This window comes from Neofelis nebulosa, chromosome 7, assembly GCF_028018385.1.
Source record: "Neofelis nebulosa isolate mNeoNeb1 chromosome 7, mNeoNeb1.pri, whole genome shotgun sequence".
Classification (NCBI taxonomy): domain Eukaryota; kingdom Metazoa; phylum Chordata; class Mammalia; order Carnivora; family Felidae; genus Neofelis; species Neofelis nebulosa.
In genome coordinates, this window is record NC_080788.1 from 18,618,089 (window position 1) to 18,642,758 (window position 24,670).

Below are 24,670 nucleotides of genomic sequence, written 5' to 3' on the forward strand. Positions count from 1 at the left end.
ATCCCCTTTAGCCTCTTATAGAAAAAAATTAGAATATGTTTTAAAACCATTCTTCGTATCACTGTTGTTTGACTAACAGTGTGATGTGCCATGTGTCCTTTCTGTGGTGCAGCTGCTAAACTCACTATTTGATTTTTTTCGCTAAGTGAAAGTTGATGCTGTCAGGCTTTAGATCATAATTCTATGTATGTATGATGCTTTGTAGATTCCCAAACATCTTCCTATGCATTGTCCTATTTGACTGTCAATTATACTGTAATTTTGGCTAGGTAGAGATGAGGAAACTAGTACTTGTCCAGGGTAATACAAAAGGGAGCCAGGACCATAATCTTTTAAGTCAAGAAACAAGCAAGTACTTTTTCATTTGGAGATAGAAAGCTGGAGACCGTGTGGCTCCCAGCCTTACAATGAAAATGAGTAGGACAGACAGGTTCACAGTTCTCCGTGGATAGATCGTAGTGCTGAGATTTCATGGCAACCAAGTGGCCCGGGCTCTAGGGAGAGACAGAAACTGCAGGGAGAGGATATTTGAGCACTGACTTACCTGGGTAAGACACAGGTAATAAGAGTTAAGCTCAGATGATTGGTGGATTGCTGGAGGTCAAGTGTTCACTGGCAGGACAGTGGAAAACCCCTAGGGCTGTGATACAGGAGTCGGAGTTCTTTGATAGGCTTTTTCTCCGTGAACCCCACTAGGTACTCACAGAAGAGACTGGGGATACTCTGAAAAAGTCTGTGTAGCATACAAGTGGGAGAGGGGAAGAGCAGCCACTGCACTAGGGATAAAAAGTTTTGCCTGGACCCTTTTCCCCTTTCTCTCCTATGGACCAGAAGTCTGTGAGGAGATGAAAAACAGAAGGTGTCACCCTGAAGGCACTGGTGACCTCCCATTGTATCTGGAGAAATGGAGATGGAAAAAGATCTCAGCCCATGGTGGAGGAGCAGGGCAGGGTGACCAGAAGCACTGCGGCCTGGGGCACGGCACCAACAAGAGAAGGCTTCATACTGAGAATGGAGCAGTCACTGGGGAAAAAACAAACTGCCCCTGACAAATCAATGCTCACATCTTCCCAGAGGGATTTGAGGCCCATGGTGGATGTACTGAGGGTAACCATTGCAACAGTGAAGCTCAAACCCAGCCCAATTCCTAATTAAATGAACTCAAATCATACACTAAAGACCTAGCAAGAGGAAAGACCTGTAGGTCAGTGGCGTTACCCAAACTGCAATACGAAGAGAAAGAGTGAAAATAAATGGCGCAAACAACAGCAGAACAAAGCCTTCAAGAGCTGTAGACTTTTATCAGGTGGATTAACATGTTTGTAATTGGACTTCCAAAAAGAGAAGAGAGAGAACAGAGCAGAAGAAATATTTGGAGAAATCATAACAACACCAAGTAGGATAGGTACACACACATTCAGACTGCTAAAAGCAAAAGACAAAGAGGAAGACTCTTAAAGGCAGCCAGAGGGAAGAACAGAAGAACAAAGGTAAGAATTTATAATATACTTCAGAAACTACACAAGCTGCAGAACAGCGGAGTAACAAAGTAGTGAGATCCAAAACAAAACCCGCTCAACCTAGAACTCTGTATCCAGCAAAAATATCTTTCAAAAATGAAAGAGAGAAACTTTCTCAAACAGAAAACCTGGAGGATACATTGCCGGCAGACCTACTCTACAAGAAATGCTAAAGGAAGTCCTTCACAGAAGGAATATGATACCAGCAAAAACTTGGATCTATACAAAGCAATAAAGAACAATGGAAATGAAGTAAATGAAGATAAAATAATTTTATAAACATTTTATTTTAGAACAATTTTAAATTTCTACAAAGATTACAAAGATAGGATAGAAAGCTCTCCAAACCCAATTTCTCCGATTGTTGACATCTTGCATTAGTATGGTACACTTGTTACAACTAACAAGTCAGTATTGATACACTGTTATTAACTGAAATCCATACTTTATTCACATGTCCTTAGTTTTTAACTGCATGTGTTTTCTGTTTTGGGATTCCATCCAGGACACCAGGTTACATTTGGTAGTCATGTCTCCTTAGCCTCCTCTTGGTTGTGATAGTTTGTAAGACTTTCCTTGCTTTAATGACCTTGACAGTTTTGAGAAGTACTGGTCAGGTATTTTGTAGAATGCTCCTCAGTTGGGATTTTTTTCTCATGATTAGACTAGGGTTATTGGTTTCAGGGAAGAAGGCCATAGAGATAAAGTGCCATTTTTATGACATCATATCTATCATTATTGGTAATTCCTATCGATGGTAACCTTGGTCACCTTGCTGATGTAGTGTTCCATGGGTTTCTCTGCTGCAAAATTACTCTTCTTCCTTTCCAAACTGTCCTCCTTGGAAGGAAGTCCCTATGCGAGGTCCATACTTAAGGAGTGGGGAGTGAGGCTCTACCTCCTTGAGGGAAGAATGTCTACATCAGTTATTTGGAGTTCTTCTGCACAGGTGACTGATCTGTTCACTTTCATTTATTTAATAATTTATGTTAATATGGACTTATGGTCATTTATACTTGGGGTTATAATACTCCTAAATTCTGTGAATACCTAATGTTACCAATACTGTCTTACTCTTTTGCTCACATTGTTCTAGCTTTATCTATTGAGGACTTGTTGGGTGGTTCCTGTGCCTCTCTCACACAGTCATCCTCATGGGGTTTTTTTGGTGGCGGGGAGCATGGGGGAGTTGCTTGAAAATTTTTCAGGTAGTACAAAATGCGCTAGGCTCATCCTATATATTTCCTGCCCCAGTGCTAGAACCGGGCATTTCTCCAAGGAACCTTGGTTCCTTTTATTGGAGAATGGTATTAGAAACCAAAATCTGGGCATTTTCCTTTTTTAAAATTGGTCCAAAAGATCACCAGCTTTCTAAGCAAAAACAGTGGGAATGAATTTTGTACTTACAGCACATGTAAAAATAAAATACACGGCAACAGAAGACAGAGAGGCAAATCATAAATACACTGTTATAAGCCCTTAACCTACACCTAACGCGATACCTATTTGAAAGTGAACACTAGAGAAAACATACCATACAAACATTAACCATAAGAAGGCCAGCATAGCCATAATGATTCCAAACAATGTAGAGTTTACAGTCAGGAATATTACCAATGATAAAGAAGGACAGCAGCACATAGTCCAATTTCCAAGAAATATCTTCTTAAAAAAATTTTTTTAATGTTTATTTTTGAGAGAGACAGAGCGTGAGTGGGGGAGGGGCAGAGAGAGAGGGAGACACAGAATCTGAAACAGGCTCCAGGCTCTGAGCTGTCAGCACAGAGCCTGACACGGGGCTCAAACCCACGAACCGTGAAATCATGACCCGAACTGAAGTTGGACACTTAACTGACTAAGCCACTCAGGTGCCCCTAATGTTTGTTTATCTTTGAAAGAGAAAGACAGAAACACAGAGTGCAAGCAGAGGAGGGGCAGAGAGAGAGGGAGACACAGAATCCGAAGCAGGCTCCGAGCTGTCAGCACAGAACCCAACTTGGGGCTCAAACTCACAAACCTCAAGATCATGACCTGAGCCGAAGTCAGGCGCTTAACTGACTGAACCACCCAGGCGCCCCAAAGAAATAAGTATCTTTAATGTATATGCACCTAACAGAAGACCTTCAAAATTTATAAAGCAAAAACTTATAGAATTAAAAGGTGAAATAGAAAAATCCACAACTGTACTTGGAAATGTACATAAACACGTGAGTATGCCTCATGATAAACTCCTCAGTGAAATACTGGTAAATAATTTTCATCAATGTGTAAAAAGGGATAGTGTATCAAAACCAAATGGTTTCATCCCAGGAATACAAAAGCTGGTTATATGAAAAATCATCCATATAATTCACTGTAAACAGAATTCAGCGTTTATGATAAAAACAAAAATTTTTCAGCAAACTAGGAAAAAGATGGGAACGTCTTTAACCTAATGAAGAACATCTACAAAAGTCCTACAACTAAGGTGCTTAATTAAAATAAAGGGAAAATACTGTATTTTATTAATTTAGGAACTAGGCAGTGATGTCTGTTCTCACCACTCATCTTCAGCATTGTACTAGAAGTCTCAGCCAGAACAGTAAAGCAAGAAAAATCACTAAAATGTATACATTTTGGGAAGGAAAAAATGAAACTGTCTCTATTCACAGAAGACATAATTATCTATGTAGAAAAGCATAAAGAATCTATAAAACCAAAAAACAAAACCCAACCTCCTGGGACCAGTCAGTGAGTTTAGCAAGGTCATAGGGTACAAAGTCAATATATAAAAGTGGATTGTATTTTTATACGAACAATGAATAACTGGAACTTGAAATTTAAAAATCCCATTTATATAGCACCAAAAATTAAAGAAATACCTAGATAGAAAGCAGACAAAATGTGTTCATGATTTGCATGCTAAAGCCTACAAAACAGTGTTGCAAGAAATCAAAGGCTTTTATGAATAGGTACGTTATGTTAATGGATTTGAAGACTCAGTATCGTATGACACTTATTCCTAAGTTGATCTATACATTAAACTAATCCCAATCAAAATCACAGTAAGCTATTTTGTAGGTATCAATAAACAAATTCTAAAATATATATGGAAAGGCAAAGGAACTATAATAGCCAAAAGTTTTGAAAAAGAACAAAAATAGGAAGATACTACCTGGTTTCAAGAGCTGCTATAAAGCCATGGTAATCAAGAATGTGTGGTACAGGCACAAAGATGGGCACGTAGATCACTGGACAAAACAGAAAGCCCAGAAAATAGACCTACACAAATACATTCAGTTGGTTTTTGGCAAAGGCAGTAAAGCAATTTAGTGGAGAAAGGATAGTTGCTATAACTAACTCTGTTGGAACAATTCAACATCCATATGCAAAAATAAAATCTCAAAGTAGAACTCCTACCTTATACAAAAATTAACTCAAAATGTGCATAGACTCAAATGCAAAATACAAAAACCCTAAAACTTCTAGAAGAAAACATTGGAAAACCATACACCACCAAAAGCATGGTCCATAAAGAAAAGGTTGATCTGTTGGTGCTTATCAAAATAGTTTCACTATCAAAAAAGTTTTACTCTGTGAAGGCCCTATCCAGAGAATAAAAATATTAGGAGAAGCTGTTTGCAAATCACATATCCAGTAAAGGACTTGAGTCCAGAATGCTACAACTATACATCTATTAGAATGGCTAAAATTTTTAAAAATAAAATCATAGGGAATATAGTCAGTGATACTGTGACAGCATTATTTGGTGACAGATGGTAGCTACACTTGTGAGTACAGCATAGCGTATAGAGTTGCTGAATTGCTATGTTGAACACCTGAAACTAATGTAACGTTGTGTGTCAGCTATACCCAAGTAAAAGCACCCAACAAAACCAAAATACTAAAAACACCCAAGTTCTGGCGAGGATGCAGAACAGCAAGAACTCTCCCACATTCGTGCTTGGAATGCAAACTCATACACCACTTTGGAAAACAGATCAGCATCTTTTTATGAAGTTCAGTATATACTTGTCATACAACCCAACAATTCTCTCCTAGAGAATTTTCCCAAGTGAATTAAAACTATGTTTCTACAGAAATCAGTATTTTTCATAATTGCCAAAACCTTTGAAGACAACCTAAATGTCCTTCCAGCAGATGAATGGGTGGATGCTATGCACACTGTGGAACATTCAAAGGAATACTGCTCAGCAATAAGAAAGGATGAGCTATTTATTCACAGCAGTATAGATGAATCTTAAATGAAAGAAGCTGGATCCAAAAGACTACATAGTATAGGATTCCATTTACATTTCCTTCTGGAAAATGCAAAGCAGATGAGTGGTTGTTGCCAGGGATGGAGAGAGGAGTTGACTACAAATTTGAGGTGAATTTTTGAGGTAATGGAACCATTCTGTGATCCTGTGTTGTTAGATGTACGTATGAGTCGATGCTTGTGTTAAAATCCGTAAAAACTATACAATACATAAAGTGACTTTTACCATATGCAGTTAAAAACCAGGATTCCAGGGGAATTGGAGACTGAATGCAGACCGTGACATGTGAATATAACTGTATCACAAGTGGGTGAGATGATGGCACTGAAGGGGATGAGGAAGAAAAGAGCTCCCAGTAACTTTGGACATTGTTTTATTCTAGGTAGAACAAAAAAATTGTAGGAAATCATTGTGTTCAAGATAGTAAATTTGTTAACACACTCAAAACAGTGAATACGTTATAGATAGAGAAAGCCAGATTTCTCATTTTTGGGGAAAAAAAAGTTACAAATAAGCAAGGTGGGTGTGGGGTTGGGGGAGCTACAGTGAACCCTGTGTTTCTGGGTTGCAGTTGGAAGTTTCAGTGTGGTTTTTTTTTACATATATAAGTAGAGAAATATAAATGTATATACACATGAATAGTACATATTGTATGTTTCCTAGCTCTGTCTGCTGATAGGCCCTTGAAACAGTGACACCTGGTAACTGAGTACAGCTAGTGCTGGATCTTTGTCTCTAAACATTCTCCAACAAAGAGAATCAGGACTCCTCGGAGAAGTGATTGTAAAGCTGGGGTGACGAAAATTCAAGATGAGTCAGAGAGGTGCCAGAGGATAAGGAAGTGCAGGTGAAAAGGTCACAGGAACCAGCCTTTCAGAAGAGTTCCCAGTGGCCAAAATGAGAACAGTTTAAGTAACAAAATAAGTAATAGTAGATTTGGATTATTACCCAAGGAAAAAAAATACCAAGTCTATTACCGATACGAGTAAATTATTGAATAAATGAATGGAGATGGGACAGCTCTTCCTTAGAGAAGAATTCTAATTAACATATGTGGACAGAAAGAGCGAAATAGCAAATCATTGTTATAACACTACAGAGACCAGGCCAGGCAAGGTCAACGGATGTTAAAATGAGTGATCAAAAGTTTAAGGAAAAACAGGGTATTTGCACATCCTCAAAATGCCTCTCCCCAAATAATTGTTGATTACAAAGGAAAGGTGGTGATTTTTGCAGTGGGGAATGCTCGAAGACGTAACCTTAACCAGGCAATCAAGCTTGACATCACTGGTAATGAGATGGCATGTCTTCTGATATGATGTGCTAAGAGGGTCACAGTCACCTTCTTTGGTATTCTTGCAAAAATCCACGCTCTTTATCTAACTGAGAAAATAAAAGACCCACATTGTGGGACATTCAACAAGATATTCGACCAGTACTCTTCAAAGTTATCAAGGTCATGAAAAACAAGGAAAGATGGGAGGGAACTGTCGAAGACTAGAGGAGACTAAGGATGCATGACAATTAAGGGCATATGGGACGCAGGATTTGGTCCTCGATCAGTACAGGGACATGGTGAAGAAGACCAGGGAAGTCCAAGTGAAGTCTGTAGCTTTCGTTTCTGCTTTGGTCTTTTTATTAGTTTTGACAACTGTAACCTGTTTCTTTGGAATGTAAACCTGGATGGGGGGCGGGGGGGGAACTGCTGGGGTGCAGTATGTGATGCTATGCTCTGTTTGTAGCTGCTTTCTAAGGGTAAAATTATGTCAGGATACAAAGTGAAAACTACATACATACATAACAAAGAAATATACTTTACCGCCCCCCCCCCCCCGCCAAAAAAAGGAGTTCAGAAAAAACATTTAAGCTTTTTGGATAGTCACCTTTCAGGAACAAGATGTGGAATGCCTGCCACTATTTTTCAGAAATGAAAACCATAGGAAGGTTCATTTAAGACTCAGAAATATGTTTATAAGAATTAGCAGTAAACTGCAGAATTTAAGACAAAATTGCATTTAGGCATTTAGCAACTGGTCAGGATCGCTGGTCTTTTTTACACAGATCATGAAGCATCTTTGCAGAATACTCAAAATTTGCCATATAAATAATTTTACACCCTTTTCCCTGAGTTTAAAGTGAAAACTAATGCATCACACACCCATAGTATTTTGATGTGAATCTTATCATTGGAGATGTGTAAAAATATCTATAACTAAACAGTCGAAGAACATTTTACCCATATTTGAAATAGCAGTTGTAGACCAAGTGATTATTTCTCAGAGTAGATGACCAGCCTCCCTGTTTTATAGTGTTTGCGGATGAACTTGCTTTCAGATTGGGATTTCATGTATCAGTGGTGCCTATAAAGATACCTTCCATAGATTGACAAATTTGACTTAAAGTAAAATAAGGAAAAAACTAGTTAGCAGATGATTTCTAGCCTAATGTTTTCTAGATGCTTAGGAGAAAAGGAGCGAATACATTTCATTCAGCTCTTTTCTGGACATGATTTATCAGTTCACTTCTCTTCCAGTCTCATTTTCTTCATAAGTGTGGCTTTTCCACAGTGAAATTATATCTATGAAAATGGTATTTGCAGATGATCTATAAATCTGTTATTTAAAATCGTTACTAACAAATGTTTGAGTTCTTGTTGTTTCATAACACTGTGCTAGCTGCTGTGGGATAAGGAAACAAAATAATTTCTGCTGGCCAAAGAGCACACATCTAGAAGATGAATAATGGACATGTGTGACACAGTGGGCTAGGGTCGGGAGGATGAAGTATTCTCAAGATTTCAAATATAAACTGGTATCGTGATGAGGAACTCCTTTGACATACTGTTGCAGCAGCTGGCTGTGTGTAGGTGAGGCCAGCATAGGAGCCAATGAAGCCTGGGGGGAGTGGTGTCTTTAAAGCCTGTCTTCCTTCTGAAATCAACTACCAGTGAAGAAACAAGTAATTTAGATTTGTATTCGTTGCATATGTATAATCATCTCTTGAGAGTTCCAAGTAACTGCCAGTGTCCAAACAACATGTTTTTCTAAAGAAATATTTTATTCTTGAGTATCAACAGTCTTAGTAACTCTTGTATCCCTCTTATGTGCTGAGTACAGTCGGAGGAAGAGGAATTGGAGTTGGTGAGTGTGCCTGAAGGGAGTTACAAATGATCTAGAAAGTACTAATTCTCTTAAACGTTTTTATCTAATGAGTGTTCCCTTTGTTACACCGTTTTTCTTGTAGTTACTAAACACTGCAAGCACTTTGAATAACTGAACCAAGCTACTGGAACTACAGAGTCTGTCTCGTTTCTCTATGTATAATTGTGTATCTTGACCCCTTTCGTTTGCTGGAGGGAACACTGGAACAGAGCCTTTAAAAACAAGAGTTGTCAATGATCACAAGACACTTACTTGTTAAAGATTTTTTTAAGGAAAGATACAAAATACCGTATATAGTTCCCCAAATTATTAACATGTTTTTAGAAAATGACCTCACCCTCGAAGTTCCTCAGATTGTAACACATGGTCTTGTGCCATTTCTCTTTCCTTCAAAAAGATGACATCATTTTTGGTGAGGTCACCTTTTTCAGCGTTGGAATTATTTCATACTATCTGAGATGATCTGAACCATAAGGGGGTTCCCTGTTTACTAAAACGAATGTAATTTACACAGATTTTATACTTTTGTCTAGCAGGAGATACTCTGCTCTTAAAAGTAGCTATTACCTTTTTTCTAGAACAAATGATTTCTATTGGCTTTTCTTCTAGAAAGTAAATCTGACTAAAAAGAACTTTCATTTGATCTATTCTTTGGGAACTAAACTCCCAGATTCAAAGAAATGATCATATGAATTCAAAGTCAGCTGCTAATTGGATATTTATAAGGTGGAAAAACTTGAAAACGTTTTAGTTTGTAGCATGGACAAATGTTCAGATTGCATGAGAGCATGGGGGGAAGGCATCTGTTGGTTGTATTTGTATTTTATTATTACATATATATGCATGCTGGTGTGTTTTGCACAGTTTTTTTTCTTTTTAGATAAGGTTGTCTGTGCTCTGTCCTTAAAATAAGAGATCATTCTTTAACTTTGTGATCACTCACAGTTTTAGATGTGGTTTTCTATTTAGGTAAACTAAAATATATTAGTTCGCTGACATTGTGGTGTTGATTACATCATGTGTAGATTCGGACTTTCTTCTGGGGAAATACTTTATTTAGTGATACAGTAATGATTAGAAAACGGAAGTTTAAGTTTATAATTCAGTATAAAATAATTCATCTTAGACTAGTTACCTTAAGTTGTCAGGAGTGCTTCCTTTCAATTCTCTAGCAATATGCTGCCCTCTAGTGGTTTCACAAGTTGCTTACTCAGAAAAGTCAATGCCATGGAGATTAGGATCTTTTGATGGCTGGAACCAATATATTGGTGTTCAGTTATGCACGCACGTCCGTGTGCACGCATACACACACACACACCACCCCTTCTGGAGTTCATGCCAGGAAATTGCCATGGAGATGAAGCTCTGGCATGGATAGAACCAGGCCAAACTGGGTCATGCTGTGTTCTTTTGCCTAGTATTTGACTCTTGAATTTCCAGTGACCAAATCTTAGAACAAATTATATACTCCAAAGTATATCTCTACCTCAAAAATTCATTAAAATTATTAACTTGATGCTGAGATGAAAGTGTATTTCCCAGTTACCATAGAGTGACTTCCACATTCCTTAAAATACACCCCAGTTACAGAATCTCAAAGATAAATTTCTAAATCTTTGTAAACTACAAAATGCAGAAAGCATAAAAGGTATTTGTAATTAAGAAACAAATAACATAACCCGAAACTATAAATAGTTCATATCCTTTATAACTTATGCTGAGTCAGACTCTTAAATTTTTTTTGGTGTTTATTTTTGAGAGAAAGAGAGTGTGTGTGTGTGTGTGTGTGTGTGTGTGTGTGTAAGTGGGGGGGAGGGGCAAAGAGAGAGAAGAGGCAGAGAATCAGAAGCAGGCTCCGTGCTGTCAGCACAAAGCCCGACTTGGAGCTTGAACTCACAAACTGTCAGATCATGACCTGAGCCAAAGTCAGATGCTCAACTGACTGAGATACCCAGGTGCCCCTTTTTTAAAAATTGTTTTTAATTGCTGAATCAGACTGTAAAACTTAATTAGTTTTAAATGTGGAGCTCTGTGGTCAAAACCAAAATAATAATTACAAACACCATCTATTAGCATTTAGGAAGTGGTTCAAATTGATTTGAACTCTCAGATATAATCATGGATGGCTCTGACCCAAAGTGAGGAAGGACGGACTGGTGCCTTGGGGCCTACACTAAAAACTCTTCTGGTAAGAGCCTGGCTACATAGATTCCTTGAGCAGCCTTGCTGTACTAAAACACCTTTACTTCATGGTAGCTCCAGGGGGCATACCTATGTCAGAAGGTATAAATATATTTTCCCCCCTCTTTTTTTGTTAACCAGTTATAGAAATCTTGGGAGGGTTTCTTGGGACAATAAAGATACTGTGTTACATCTGTATGGTACTTCAGTTACCAAAGCACTTCCCACCTATGATCTCAATAGAGCTTCACAAGGTAGGACTACAAGATCACTGTCTTCCCTACTGTACAAAGAGGTGCAGAGAGGTTAAATGATTTCCCCCCTACTTAGGAAATAGTGAATTTGTGACAAAAACCCAGGTGCTATAGCCACATACTAAATGGTCTTTGTTAATTAGAATAGAAACTTCAAGATTGGGTGGAAAATACAAACTAAAAAGAAATAAACAGATCTGGATCCGAATCAAATGATCAACATTCAAGCATCTAACTCTGGCCAAAGGCCTTCATCTGATTACCCTTTGGAAATGGTGATAGAGAAGACCGAATCACACTCTTGAGTCTTCATAATCTTAAGGGCACTGATTTGTGGTTTTATTGATATGACTTAGACCCCCAAATGTCAGTTATCAGGCTGTAATTTCATTTAAAATAATAATAACCCTGGAGGAGATATGCTTTGTCCTTCTTGTGTGCTGACTGCATGGATCAAGGAGTCTGTTCCTCTGATCTTTGTTTTGGAGTGTTCCCTTAGGCCACTGTGGTGAGAAACTGCTCTGTCATCCCCCAACATGTACCGGAGTGGCCATCTTAAACTGACTTGATTATTCAATATTTGATTTTTTTTTTAATTTTTCTTTTTAACGTTTATTTATTTTTGAGACAGAGACAGAGCATGAACGGGGGAAGGTCAGAGAGAGAGAGGGAGACACAGAATCTGAAACAGGCTCCAGGCTCTGAGCTGTCAGCACAGAGCCCGACGCGGGGCTCGAACTCACGGACCCCGAGATCATGACCTGAGCCGAAGTCGGCCGCTTAACCGACTGAGCCACCCGGGCGCCCCGATAGTTGATTTTTAAAATTCATTCCTAGTGTAGATAGAATACCACGTAGATGGAGTCAGTCAGCAAGCATTTAATTTCGCTCCATTCACAGCTCTACCAAAAGTATGTTAGTCACAAGCTCTCTCTATGCAAAGCCTCTCCTTTCAGAAGAGTTGGGGACTGAGGGATGCATATCCAAACCTACTGCTAAGAAATAGGTCACTGGGTGGGTGATGTTGACAGTGGAGGAGGCTGAGCACGTACGGGGGCGGGGTAAGTGGTGTGTGCGCAGTGTACGGGCACATCAGCTGCAGGATCACCGGGAAGGAAATCTGAAAGCAAGCTGTACTTCAGCAAGCCGAGACTTAAAACCATGTTAACATGGAAATGCTGCAGCTATAAGTAGTTTTGATCCCTAAACTCATGGATTTACGTTGTCTGTATACAGATGACTTTTGCTCTCTTCAGGTCTTTAAAACCCAGACGTTTATTTCAGGTAGCCTGGCGGTTTTTGTAGCGCCATTGAGTCCTTATTTATGTGAACACATAAAAGTGTTACCACCCATAATGCAAGTTTCTGTTTTAAGGGTATATCCTCAACATCAGTAAACTCTGAAAAAGACAAGGGAAAATGAATAGTTAACTGTGTTCCTTGAAATTAAACATTTAGTTATTCCCATTAGTATTTTTAAAGATTTTTTTCACATTATCACTGCTTTAAGAAATGATGACATTCACATCATAAAACTGTGAAAAATGTCACTTTTAAATTGAATGTTATTTTTAAAATACTAAGTCTGAGTATAAATACTCAAATAATGACACTTTTTCTGCCCTCTCACAGAATACCCAGAGGATAAGCAGTTCTCAAGCCACTCAACCTCTAGCTACCCCAGTCGTGTCTGTGACCACCCCAAGCTTGCCTCCACAGGGACTGGTGTACTCAGCCATGCCGACCGCCTACAACACTGGTGAGCCTGCTCTCTTGCCTTTTGTGGATTTTAGTTTTGTTTTGTGATCAGCATGTGCTTTTGTGATTTTTTTTTTAAGTATATTGATCGAAATAAATGATTTCCAGTGTTTTAGATTCACATTTGGATGTATTAAAAAAAACAAATACTAGCTTTGAAAAATGTACAGAAAATACATTGACTGTAGAATGGTTTCCCAGCATCGACCTTTACTTCCCCCTGACAAAGAAACAGGCGGCCGTTCTCACAATTACGGCCCGTGCGTCAGACCGAGGAGGATGGACCGTCGTCGTTTCTCATCGCACAGTCCCTCACTCTTTCTTCCCAGCTGTTGAAGGAAGAGGTTTTTCTCTTCATGCCGTGTTAGCCAGCTTGGGGAAGATGGAGCCTTCTTGCACTCGGGACCCCGCAGGGCAGTGGATGTGTCGCTGTGCCGGGCACGTTGTGTTGTCCTCCATGTGTTTGTGCCCCGGGAGCAAGACCAGGCCCTTTCTTGTTTCTCCTCAGAGCCAGTCACTCCCCTTTTGGGAGAGGAGCTTTTCACCCATTTATGTTTATTTAGACGTTTCATTTTATTTTATTTATTTATTTTTTTTTTAATTTTTTTTTTTTTTTTTAACGTTTATTTATTTTTGAGACAGAGCATGAACAGGGGAGGGTCAGAGAGAGGGAGACACAGAATCTGAAACAGGCTCCAGGCTCTGAGCTATCAGCACAGAGCCCGACTTGGGGCTTGAACTCATGGACCGCGAGATCATGACCTGAGCCGAAGTCGGCCGCTTAACCAACTGAGCCACCCAGGTGCCCCGACGTTTCATTTTAAATCCACTATTTCGGGGCGTTGTTAAGAAAAGCTACAACTGCTGCCCTGAGTGCAGGGGTGCGTGGAGCCGCGCAGACTGTGTGGACAGTCGTCCACTTACATCTGCCCTTCCGGGGAGAGGCAGGAGGTATGTGGCTGCACTTTCACCGGCTGAGAGGCAAGTACCCGATGCTTCAGAGAAGGAAACGGTTAAATTTTACCTTGTCAGTTATGAAGAGACTGCAGTATAGGGCATATATTCTTCTCATGATTCTTATAAGTAGACTGTAATAAAAACCAGCTAATTTTAGACTTCAGGGTAAATGCTTTAGCACGGTGTTTTCAAACTGCTGTCTGGAGCTCCCTGAGGCCACTGATACATTTGATTGTCACTTTAATTGCATGTAGTGCACTTAAAACAAAATTGTAAAAGATTTTGTTGAAAAAGCCTTTCAGAAAAATGTTGACCTTTTCTAATCGATATGAAAAAGAAACATGTCCGAATCTACTAAGTGCAAAATCTAGGGTAAAATAAGAGATTACGCATTCATAGAAATTGTTTCATTCCACTGATGACCAGCTAGCTGTATGAGTGACAGTATGCTAGGGACATAGCTTTTCTCCCGAGTTTCTGCCAGCTAAGGAGCAGGACATACCTGAGATGGCAGCTATGGAAGTAAAGTCCTCAGTGGCCGAGGTTGGCAGTTTGTGCTCTGAGACTTGAGCATGTGAGGAGGAAAGAGGGAAATCTAAGAGCTAGAATGTTCCAGAGGGATACTAGCTGAGAAGATGGGGCTTGAACTGGTATTCAAGTGAGAGTAGTTTACTGAACACTTCATGACGGGTTTTTCAGTATACTTAGAAACTCCACTATGCTTGTTTTTAGAAATGCAGTTGGATTCGCAAGAACGTGTTTTTCTAAAAGTCCAGAAGGATTCACCAAAACATAAAAATGGAGTCCTGTTCTCTCAAAACCATCAATCACTTGGCTTCAGTCTCATTCCTTCTTTTAACTTAGACTTTGCACTCTTTTTCAGAGCATATATTTGGCTTAATTTTACCATATTATCTTTAATGTATTTAGTTGCCCTTTTTAAAAATATAACCGTTTTCATCTTTCTTTAGTATATCATCTGGCTTTCGGTACATAGAGTCAGACTCGTGCCAGATGGTCAATAAAGGGATAAAAAAATGAGCAACATTTCAAAAAATACAACAGTTGTTATGCAGACACTTCCTCATGCCCATCAGTAAGGTCACTCCCAGCTTCCTAGACTTGCTCGTGCATCCATTCAGCACATACTTATCAAACACCTATTATGAGGCAGGTACTGGGCCAGGCACAACAGGAGTGTGGCTAGTAGTGGAACTTAGGGAGTGTTGGGGGAGAAAGACACAGGATAGACAGCTCTCGGAATAATTTATTGTAGTCATATTAAGAGCTGCATTGAAGCTTTGACCTAAAGGAGCACAGGTGACTCAGCCAGGCAGAGTCTGGAGAGTGTTCCAGGGAGAGGGAGCACTGTGTACAAAGACGAGGAGATAGGAGCATGACGGGGAGGACAGAGATGGTGGAGGGCAGTTAGAGTTGAAACTGTAGAGGTAAGAAATTTAGAGGCCATGTTGAAGATTTTGGATATTGAGAGTGCTGGGAAGCCATAAAGTTTTAAGCAGAGAGGTAGCATGACCATATTTGTTGTTTTAAGATCACATTGACTACAGTGTTCACAGGGGCAAAACTGCATGCAAGGAACCCATGTGGGGGGCTGGATCAGTGGCCCCAGTGGCGGATACTGATGGCTCGGACCGGAGTGGTGCTGGTAGAGCTGGTGACTCAGGCAGGATGGAGAGACAGTACGCAGAATTGAGCAGCCTTGGTGGTTGGTGGTGGAAGTAGGAGGGAAGTATCAACACCCACGGGCTTCTGGCACCAGCAACGAGGTGAAAGTCGGTGCCGTTTATCAAGATAAGGAGGAGGTTTGGAGGAAAAGAGGAATCCAGCTTGGGTGTCAAATTTGAGTGGTTTGGAGGGACATCCAGATGGATGTAGCAAGTTAGCAAGTAGGGGGTTGGGAATACTGGAGGTGGAGAGAGTTGTGAGGCGCAGGGGGGCGCTGTGGAAGGCAGCGGTGCTCAGGTGTCCCCGCACCAGCCTCTGGGAACGCACCAGGCGGTCAGGAGACCGTGGCATGAGGAGCAAGCGTAGAGGCAGGCGGAACCCGAGCACTGCCTGCACTGTTTCCACTCCGGTCCTTTTTTATTGATGTTAATTTGCTAGGAAGACCAACTTATTTAAATACCTCTCTTGAGACATGGAAAAGCAGTTGAAACTGGAAGGGTTTTTGCCACCTCTCTTTAAAACTAAATGGAAAAGACAAGTGTTAATGAAGAACTGAAATAACTCTATGTGTGAATGATACCTAATGTCCTAAGTCTTGGCCAAAGTGACTTGTGTCTGAAGCATTCATATAAAATAAGCTATATTATATATTGTACTCTTGTAACACTTAAGTATTTTCATGAACTTGAAATTGTTTTGCAGGCAGTCAGAAACCTCTGACAGCCCCTGTACTTTGAGCAAATGTAGTTAATCAGTTGTGTAATAATGTATGATTTATGCCACTGAGCTTGGTGCTGCATGGGAAGGGGTGCCGTGTCTTTCCTGTTGCCCTTGTACTTCAAGAACCTAAGACCTGCTGTTCCAGACTCAGCCTAACCTGTCCCTCTTCTTCCGGAGGGTAGTGCTGGGCACATTTAAAATAATGGTTATGTAGGAACATCCTTTAGCAATGGCCTTTTCATTATTTCTATTTACTGGAAAAAGTATCTCAACTTCTTGTGAGGCATTAAACTTATAAACATTTAGTACAAAGTTGAAACTTACTGAAATAATCCCAGATAAGCAAATATAGCCAGGACCTGTTGGCCTCCCAGAAGAAGAACCGTTGTGGGGTTAGACCTGTGTGGTGTTTTAGGTTATGAAGTGCCTGGCTTCTCTCAAGCTAGGAGCTTCTGGAGCTACTATTTGAAAAGCCTATTTTGCACGGGCCTCTTATTACACACACGAGCAAGATTTCTTTCCTTGTTTTAGATTACTCGCTGACTAGTGCAGACCTGTCGGCCCTGCAGGGCTTCAACTCGCCGGGAATGCTGTCTCTGGGACAGGTGTCGGCCTGGCAGCAACACCATTTAGGACAAGCAGCCCTCAGCTCTCTGGTGTGAGTAGCTAGAAATTTTCCCCAGATCTCTATTCCCAACCCGTGCACTTTCTTTTTCTAGCTGTTACAGTCTTCATGCTGTTGACTTTCATGTGACTGTCCTACAGTGATTCTTTTTTAGGTGGTACAAGTGTTTGGAGAAAAGATTTTCTTTATGATGATTCTAGATAATAGCTTGGATACCGAGCAAACTAGGCATTCCTTGAAGAAATTGGGGGAGCAAGCCTTCTCTTGTATGGAGGTAGAGAGACACATAGTAACCAAGGGGCACTGTGGCACCGATGTCACCCGTATGCACCTCCTACCTACCCACCAGTGATTAAGCCACCGGTCCCAGCTCTCCTTCCCAACCTCTATATCTGATTCCAGTGTTGGAAAAAGGCAGCTTTGAGGTATTCAGGCCCACCTACCACTTTTTTGGGGGGTTTCTCTGCTTTGGTGATTAGATAAGGGATAGAAAAATAAGTGGCCAACCCTCATGGAGGCCAGCTGGGTGTGCTTTTCTGTCTCCTCTGCTGAGATGCTCTCCAGCTACACAGCCCTATTGCCGTCCCAGTTCTGCAAAGGCTCTGTTCCTTCTCCTTCCTGCTAGCGATGCCTGACTCCCCCTGGGCACCACCATACATTCTCTCACTCAGATCCCCTCACCCTGCCCATAATGGGTGTTCTCTTTGTTGAACTCTGCTTGGTGAGGTACAGTGTGTGCAGCGAGCCAGCTGGGATCAACCCACGTGAATCCCCATAGCCTGATTCACACACAAGATACCAAACCCCTGCCATTCCTCCCCTGCTATCCACAGAGAAAGCAAAGGTTATTTTCCTTCAATTATTTTCTTTGCGTGTTGGCCTTTGAGGCGTCTGTTCATCCTGATGAACACACTAAAAATAGCCCCACAGAAGCAAGTGGAAGTGGCTTGACACTCAGGATGGGGGAACAGGCTGGACGCACACACTGTGCTGTACTACTCTGAGCAAGTTAGCCTTTCCGAGACCCTTTCCTCACCTGGAAAGTAGGGTGATGTTACTGAAGAAACCAAGGAAGAGAGGAAGTGGAACCCAGGCTGCCGTGTCATTCCTCTCTCGTCTCTGCTGCACAGCATCAGACACTGACACTGCTTTGGATACTTCACCTGCTAGAGTACCACGGGTGCGGGTCGAACTAGCCTCTAAAGCTCCCATCTGTCCTGTTCTTTTTCTTCCAAGGAGAGGTAACTAAAACCAGTGTTGGGGAATTCTGACAGCATTTCGGTCAGGCGGTGTCTGTAATACACTCCGGTTACATGGATGCGCTCACAAACCACTTAACGTCTTTTTTTTTTTCTTCCTTCAGTGCTGGAGGGCAGTTATCTCAGGGTTCAAATTTATCCATTAATACCAACCAAAACATCAACATTAAGTCAGAACCAATTTCACCTCCCCGGGATCGAATGACCCCCTCAGGCTTCCAGCAGCAGCAGCAGCAGCCGCAGCCACAGCCGCAGCCCCCCCAGCCCCCCCAGCCCCGGCAGGAAATGGGGCGCTCCCCCGTGGACAGTCTGAGCAGCTCGAGCAGCTCCTACGACGGTAGTGACCGGGAGGATCCACGGGGCGACTTCCACTCTCCAATTGTGCTTGGCCGACCCCCGAACAGTGAAGACCGAGAAAGCCCTTCTGTAAAGCGAATGAGGATGGACGCGTGGGTGACCTAAGGCTTCCAGGCTGGTGTTTGTACATGGCGTTACTGCAGTGAACTGCCCTACATATCTAAATTGGTAAATAAGGACATGAGTTAAATATATTTATATGTACATACATACATATATATCCCTTTATATATATATATATATGTATGTGGGCGTGAGTGTGTGTATGTGTGGGTGTGTGTCACATACGGAATCAGGCACTTACCTGCCTCGTAGATCTGCAGATGTGCGTCCCATGGCAAACAAAGCACCCTGTAGGCGGAGTCTAGTCTGGCACTTCCTTGGACTACTTGTTTCATAAGATAACCAGTTTTTGCAGAGAAACGTGTACCCATATATGATTCTCCCACACTAGCTTGCAGAAACCTAGAGGGCCCCTACTTGTTTTATTTAACTGTGCAGTGACTGTAGTTACTTAAGAAAAATGCTTTGTAGAACAGAGCAGTAGAAAAGCAGGAACCAAGAAAGCAATACTGTACATAAAATGTCATTTATATTAATTACCCAGCCTGGCATGGGTCTCTGTTGCAGAGGGGTGCATGGGAAGGGCTGTTGATATTTTAAAAAACAAAACAAAAAGGCCCCACACATAACTGTTTTGCACGTGCAAAAATGTATTGGGTCAGAGAAGTGATCTTTAGCTAATAAAAAAGAGAGAGAGTAGAAAACACGCATGAGATATTCAGAAAATACTAGCCTAGAAATATAGAGCATTAACAAAATAAATTAATATATTAAGTTATAATTGGACTATGTCAGAAGTTTCTTTTTACATTCATATCTTAAAGAAACTGATTTTAGCTCATGTATATTTTATATGAAAGAAAACACCCTTATGAATTGATGACTATATATAAAATTATATTCACTACTTTTGAACACATTCTGCTATGAATTATTTATATAAGCCAAAGCTGTATGTTGTAACTTTTTTTTTTAAGAGAATAGCTTTATCTTGTTTTAACTTTTTAGTTTTATTTTAAGAGGGGAAAAAAAACAAAACAAAAATATCTTGCAAGCAGAACCTTGGAAAAAAAAAGCCATGAACACTTATTATTCTATATGTAAATTAAAAGTTGAGCCAAACTCTTTGTGTATATAGCATCTTAAATATATTATCACCTTTGATGTAAGTACCTATGTATTGTATGGTCACCAGATTAAAAAGTATATTTTTGTGGATTGCCGCCAATTTGGGGGGAAAAGGCGAGATCCTTATCAAGTAGAGTATTCACTGTTTAATATTTACTATTTTGTTAAATATACTGTACTTTGGATTTTAATTATTAGCCCAGTCTTTTTCGGAGGATTGTATAAAGGGGTTTCTCCCCTTACTGGTGGTGAATGTGTGATGTTACATTGTAATCTTTGTGCTGTATGGGTTGAGCATCATTATATATTTTATATGTGTACATAAATAGCAAAGTGGCAAAAAAAAAAACTGGTGTTAAGTTCATCTTGCATAAATATAAAATGTGTTGTAACAGATTTTATAAGGCATTATTTAAAACTTGCCTTTTGTGAGGAAAAAAATATAGTAGAAAAAGCTGACCTAATTTAATATTAGAGATCATGGCAAAATAGTAGATGAGCACAAAGGTTTTATAAGTGGTAAATGATTAGGGAGAAATAATTCTGGGGGGGAAGGGATCTTTTCTTCCTTGACCCTCTAAAATCGAATGATGCAGCTGGTTACAAAATCCTACCATCCTGAACTCTCTGTGCAGTGAAATGACACTTTGGTGTGGGGAGAAATTCTCTCGTGGGCAGATCCTCAGCACGGCCTGCCATCCTAATGGAGCCCGTGCTGCACTCAGCTTAGCTTCTGAACAAGGCCTTACTCCTCCTGCAGGAAGACAGCGAAGGCGTGATAGCAGGTTCGTGCGTTTCCTGGGCTTGTGCCACAAACAAAATTCAAAGTCCTGTATATCTTTCATCATAGATTTTTTAAATACTCCCTTTCCTGAGAAACTCAAAATAAGGGTTTAAGAGTTGCTGCTATTTTGTATTTTACAGTTAATATTGAGCAGCTACCTACAGTTTTTACTTATGTTTTGCTTTTCCCCCTAAATTGCCTTCCTTTTGACAATTTCCTCATAATGCTATTTGTGACAAATCATCAGCCAGGTTTCCTGACTGACACATAGGTATTAGGTACAGGATAAACCTGTGGCACTCACAACTAAAAAAAAATGGAATTCTGTTTTAATTTTTGATAGAGGCCAAAAAAGGGAGGGTGATGTGCCGTCTCCTCGTCAGTATAGACATTTGGCTTGTCCTCAGAAAGGATTAGTTTTTCGTTAAAATGTACTTCTTTTACTGAACTACATACAGGCACATTTCTTCATAAGGTCACACTTAATTGAAACAAGACAGTCTCCCAACACTGAATTTCCAAGATGATCCTTACCACTTTGTAAACCATTTATAGCTTTGAAAGTGTTAAGTGATTCTTTCGTTATTATTTATGCATGTTCATGAACTTCTGCTGTACATTGGAATAGGAGTTAACACATTCACATTTACTGTCTATTTTCTTGTGTGCCTTATGAGATGGCTTTTCTGACTGTATCTCAATAGTCTTTCTTTCTATGCAGGTTTATAATCAGTACAACTACTGTTTTCTAAAATAATAGTACACAAGGCTCGGAGTTTGTATTTCAATTACACTGACCAAGTAACAATGTATTCCGTTTTCAGGAAGTGAATATTTGACTGTTAACCCTCTTCCTGTATGCCCAGTGTGACGTGGAGCATACGGACTTGACAGACACCCCTCACCCAGACACCATGTACAAACACATACACATGCACATCTCCTGGTGGAAACCAACTCAGAGCGGGGAAGACACGAATGGTGTTTCTTTAGAACCGACTTTTCTTACCGTTTTAGACTCATGTGTTTTGTATGACACCATCACAAGAAAATTTTATCCTTCAGATGAAGTATTTTATTACTAAAAGACAAAAACAAAAAAAGCTTAGAGTACACCGCACTGGTTGAAGTACAGTTTCCCTCCGTGCGCCGCCCGGCACGACACTGAGAGTAGAGCCACCATCGTATGTCTGCAGATGGTCCCGATCAAAACTCCATCTTTTGAGCCCTAATTCTGTCCATTGTGTTCGAGACTAAATCAGGGGTTTGTTCTAAAAGAACAGTATATGTTTTACCATTTCCTTTACCTATAAGGACAGCTAACAAAGCATTAACATATTTTCTTGATTAACCATCATGCGCACAAGAAATACATAGTAAATAAGGAACCAGAAAACTCCTGGCGTCGGATCATGAGAAGCTAGATGAGTAGAATGTGAAAAAGATTTTACAAATGTAAAACTTTTATTTCTCTGTAGAAACTTTCTTCACTTTGCTGTGCAAGAAGACACTGCTTTGCTATATTTAAAATGGCTTTTTTAAAAAGAGATTTATGTATTTGGTAAATGTTTGTAGTCAACAGTTCACACAAGAAGCTGTACACGGTTTGATCACGTAAAACCGTTTGGCGGCACAAGCTGGACTTTGTTGCCATCCTTGAGATGAACCTTTTAAGAAAAATAAGTTAATCTCAATTTTTCCCTGAATGTGTTGTTTTTTCTTCATTATACAATAAATATTATAGTGAACTTTTTATCAAATGGTTAAGAAAATGCTAGAGGTTGTTGTAAACTATTTGTATCCTGCACTCACTACAGTAAAGACGGACTGGCTTTTCCTGTGTACTCCAGACTCTGTCGTGTTTGCCGCCAGTCGGCCCCTCTGTCCCCCCGAGTCCCTCTCCTTTCCCTTCCGCTCACAGGCCTCTCCCACCTGCAGATCTCCTTTACTCACCTTCAGACTCGGTCAAGGAGATCACCGTGGCGTCTCACCAGCCTCACCCGTAGCTGCTCCCAGGGCCTCCTCCCCTTCTGGGCTGTCCTTGGCCCCTCAGGAAACAGTGGGAAGTCTGGGCCCCAGCATCGGCGGGCCTGGCCGTCACTGCAGCTGCTGTGGACCCGGTAAGCCCATCCAGGCTCTAGGAATGACGACTTCTCTCGGGATAGATGATGAGCCAGGGTTGGCGGGGGCGGGCGGGAATACTGCTAAACGGGATCGGATGATATATATAGCAAGTTCTGCCTTTTTGAATTAAGGGGGTGAGATGATTTGTTTTACCCAAAATGCATACATGATACTGAGAGAGCGGCAAAAGACAGATTCAGTAAATGAATTGTTTTCAGAAGTGACAGGTGTGAAAACTTGTCTTAAACTCGGAAGTGTGGAAAGTGTTCCCTTCCTTGGGTTTGCCTTTTAAGCCAGCTCCTAACTAAGCAGATTCTTGCTGTCAAATGAAAAGCTAAATTTTTGTGCTGGTTTTACTTGCTGGCTACAGTGAGGCTCTTATTAGCAGGTTTTGAAAGCCGGTGGAGTCCTGTGGCTAAAAATAGTTTAATCACAGCTGCAGCTACTTAAAATCAATTCACTGCGATTTCCTAGTTAGCTCCCACGGGTGCCTTCCTCTAGGCTTTATCTTGCTTTTAAGCCGATTCTGTGTCCGACTGGCACCAGCCAAGAAGATGATTTTTCAGTCAGAGCCCTCTGCCAGCCGGATGGCCCAGCCTGCCCCCCTCTGCCTGTCTGGTCTCTCCGTACAAGGTCAGAGCAGCACCTGCTGTAGAACTGAGGAAACCCGTGTTTCTTCCCACCTTCCACACAAAGTGAAGGGGGTTCACAAAGTGAAGTGTTCCTGGAACACTAAGGAGAGGGACTCCTCAGGGGCAGAGGGCACGAGTGCCATCACACAGCAGAATGTGCTTAGCCCAGAGACTAAGAGGTGAGCCCCGATCCCCAGCTGTCCCGGGGTGTGAGCTGAGGACGAGCTCCTCTGAGCCAGCCCCCAGCCAATGGCCGCACACGGCCGGGGCATGCCCCTTCCCTCCTGCAAGAAATCTTGAGCTCCCAACTCCGTCCGTGTCTGCTTCCCAGATGACCTAGACTGACACGTAGCTCGCCCAGCTTCAGAGAATGTGTCCTAGACTTCAGTCACTTTCTTACACTTGTGCCTGCTCACCGTGTCCCAAAACAGCGGAAAGCAGCTGGGGAAGAAAAAGCAAAAATCACAGTTGTACTAACTGGTTTCTCTGTATAATCCCCCTCCCCCTTTTTAAGCTTTATTAAAGCTTTACTTTGAACTAATTTTTAACTTCCAGAAAAGCTGCAAAAATAATCGTTTCCATATATCCTTCCCCCAGCTTTCCCTAATGTTAACGTTTACATAACCACCCTACTACTATCAGAACCAGGAAACTGACGCTATTACCACTAAGCCCTGCCTCCTGTCACTGGCCAGCATCACCACACCCGTCTGTCACTAGCTCCTCCAGTGCCAGCGCAGCCACTGGCAGGCACACCAGCAATGGGGCCCCAGCAGCTGCTTGCATGTCAAGATCAAGCCCTGCCTTGTGTTACTGGCCAGCACCACCATGCCCACCTGTAGCTATGGCTGTTCCCTTCAGCTGAGAATCTGCGTGCCCCCCACCTTTTGTGCAACCTGAACCCTATCACAGACCTCCACTGCAGCATGCATACCCACGGGTACAGTGTGAAGTCCTAGGACAGCAGGCACTCAGTTCTGTCAATGCCAGGGAGACTGTAGTTGGCCTCAGCCCTTCTGTCTGCTCTGACACCCATCGCTACAACTTTGTCCACAAGTCACCTCTGCCATTTCAGAGGTGCCTATAGCCGGCCCCTCACATCAAGTGTGTGCACACCTTTGGTTCCAGCCACCAATGCTGCCTGTCCTGGTCCCTAGCTACTCACTGGCCCTACAGGCATGTCTGAGAAGCTCAATAGTGCT

The 24,670-nt window shown here is 41.3% G+C and overlaps 2 protein-coding genes across 9 annotated transcripts in view; one reads left to right on the forward strand and one right to left on the reverse strand.

The window, feature by feature from the left end:
• The window catches only part of MEF2A (myocyte enhancer factor 2A), a 167,530-nt gene extending 144,974 nt beyond the window's left edge, over positions 1-22,556 (forward strand). For 5 of the 8 annotated variants that reach the window (XM_058736736.1, XM_058736738.1, XM_058736735.1 and 2 more), the window contains 4 exons: positions 8,896-8,919; positions 13,008-13,134; positions 17,028-17,154; positions 18,485-22,556. In XM_058736736.1, coding sequence (XP_058592719.1) covers positions 8,896-8,919; positions 13,008-13,134; positions 17,028-17,154; positions 18,485-18,842 — 636 coding nt within the window. In that variant the 3' untranslated portion in view covers positions 18,843-22,556. The remainder of the gene's footprint in view (positions 1-8,895; positions 8,920-13,007; positions 13,135-17,027; positions 17,155-18,484) is intronic. The other 3 variants (XM_058736742.1, XM_058736740.1, XM_058736739.1) reach the window with 1 other exon arrangement.
• Positions 20,475-24,670, reverse strand: part of LYSMD4 (LysM domain containing 4) — a 32,089-nt gene continuing 27,893 nt past the window's right edge. The window contains exon 3 of the transcript XR_009263909.1: positions 20,475-23,909. The gene's annotated coding sequence lies outside the window, so the exon portion shown is untranslated. The remainder of the gene's footprint in view (positions 23,910-24,670) is intronic.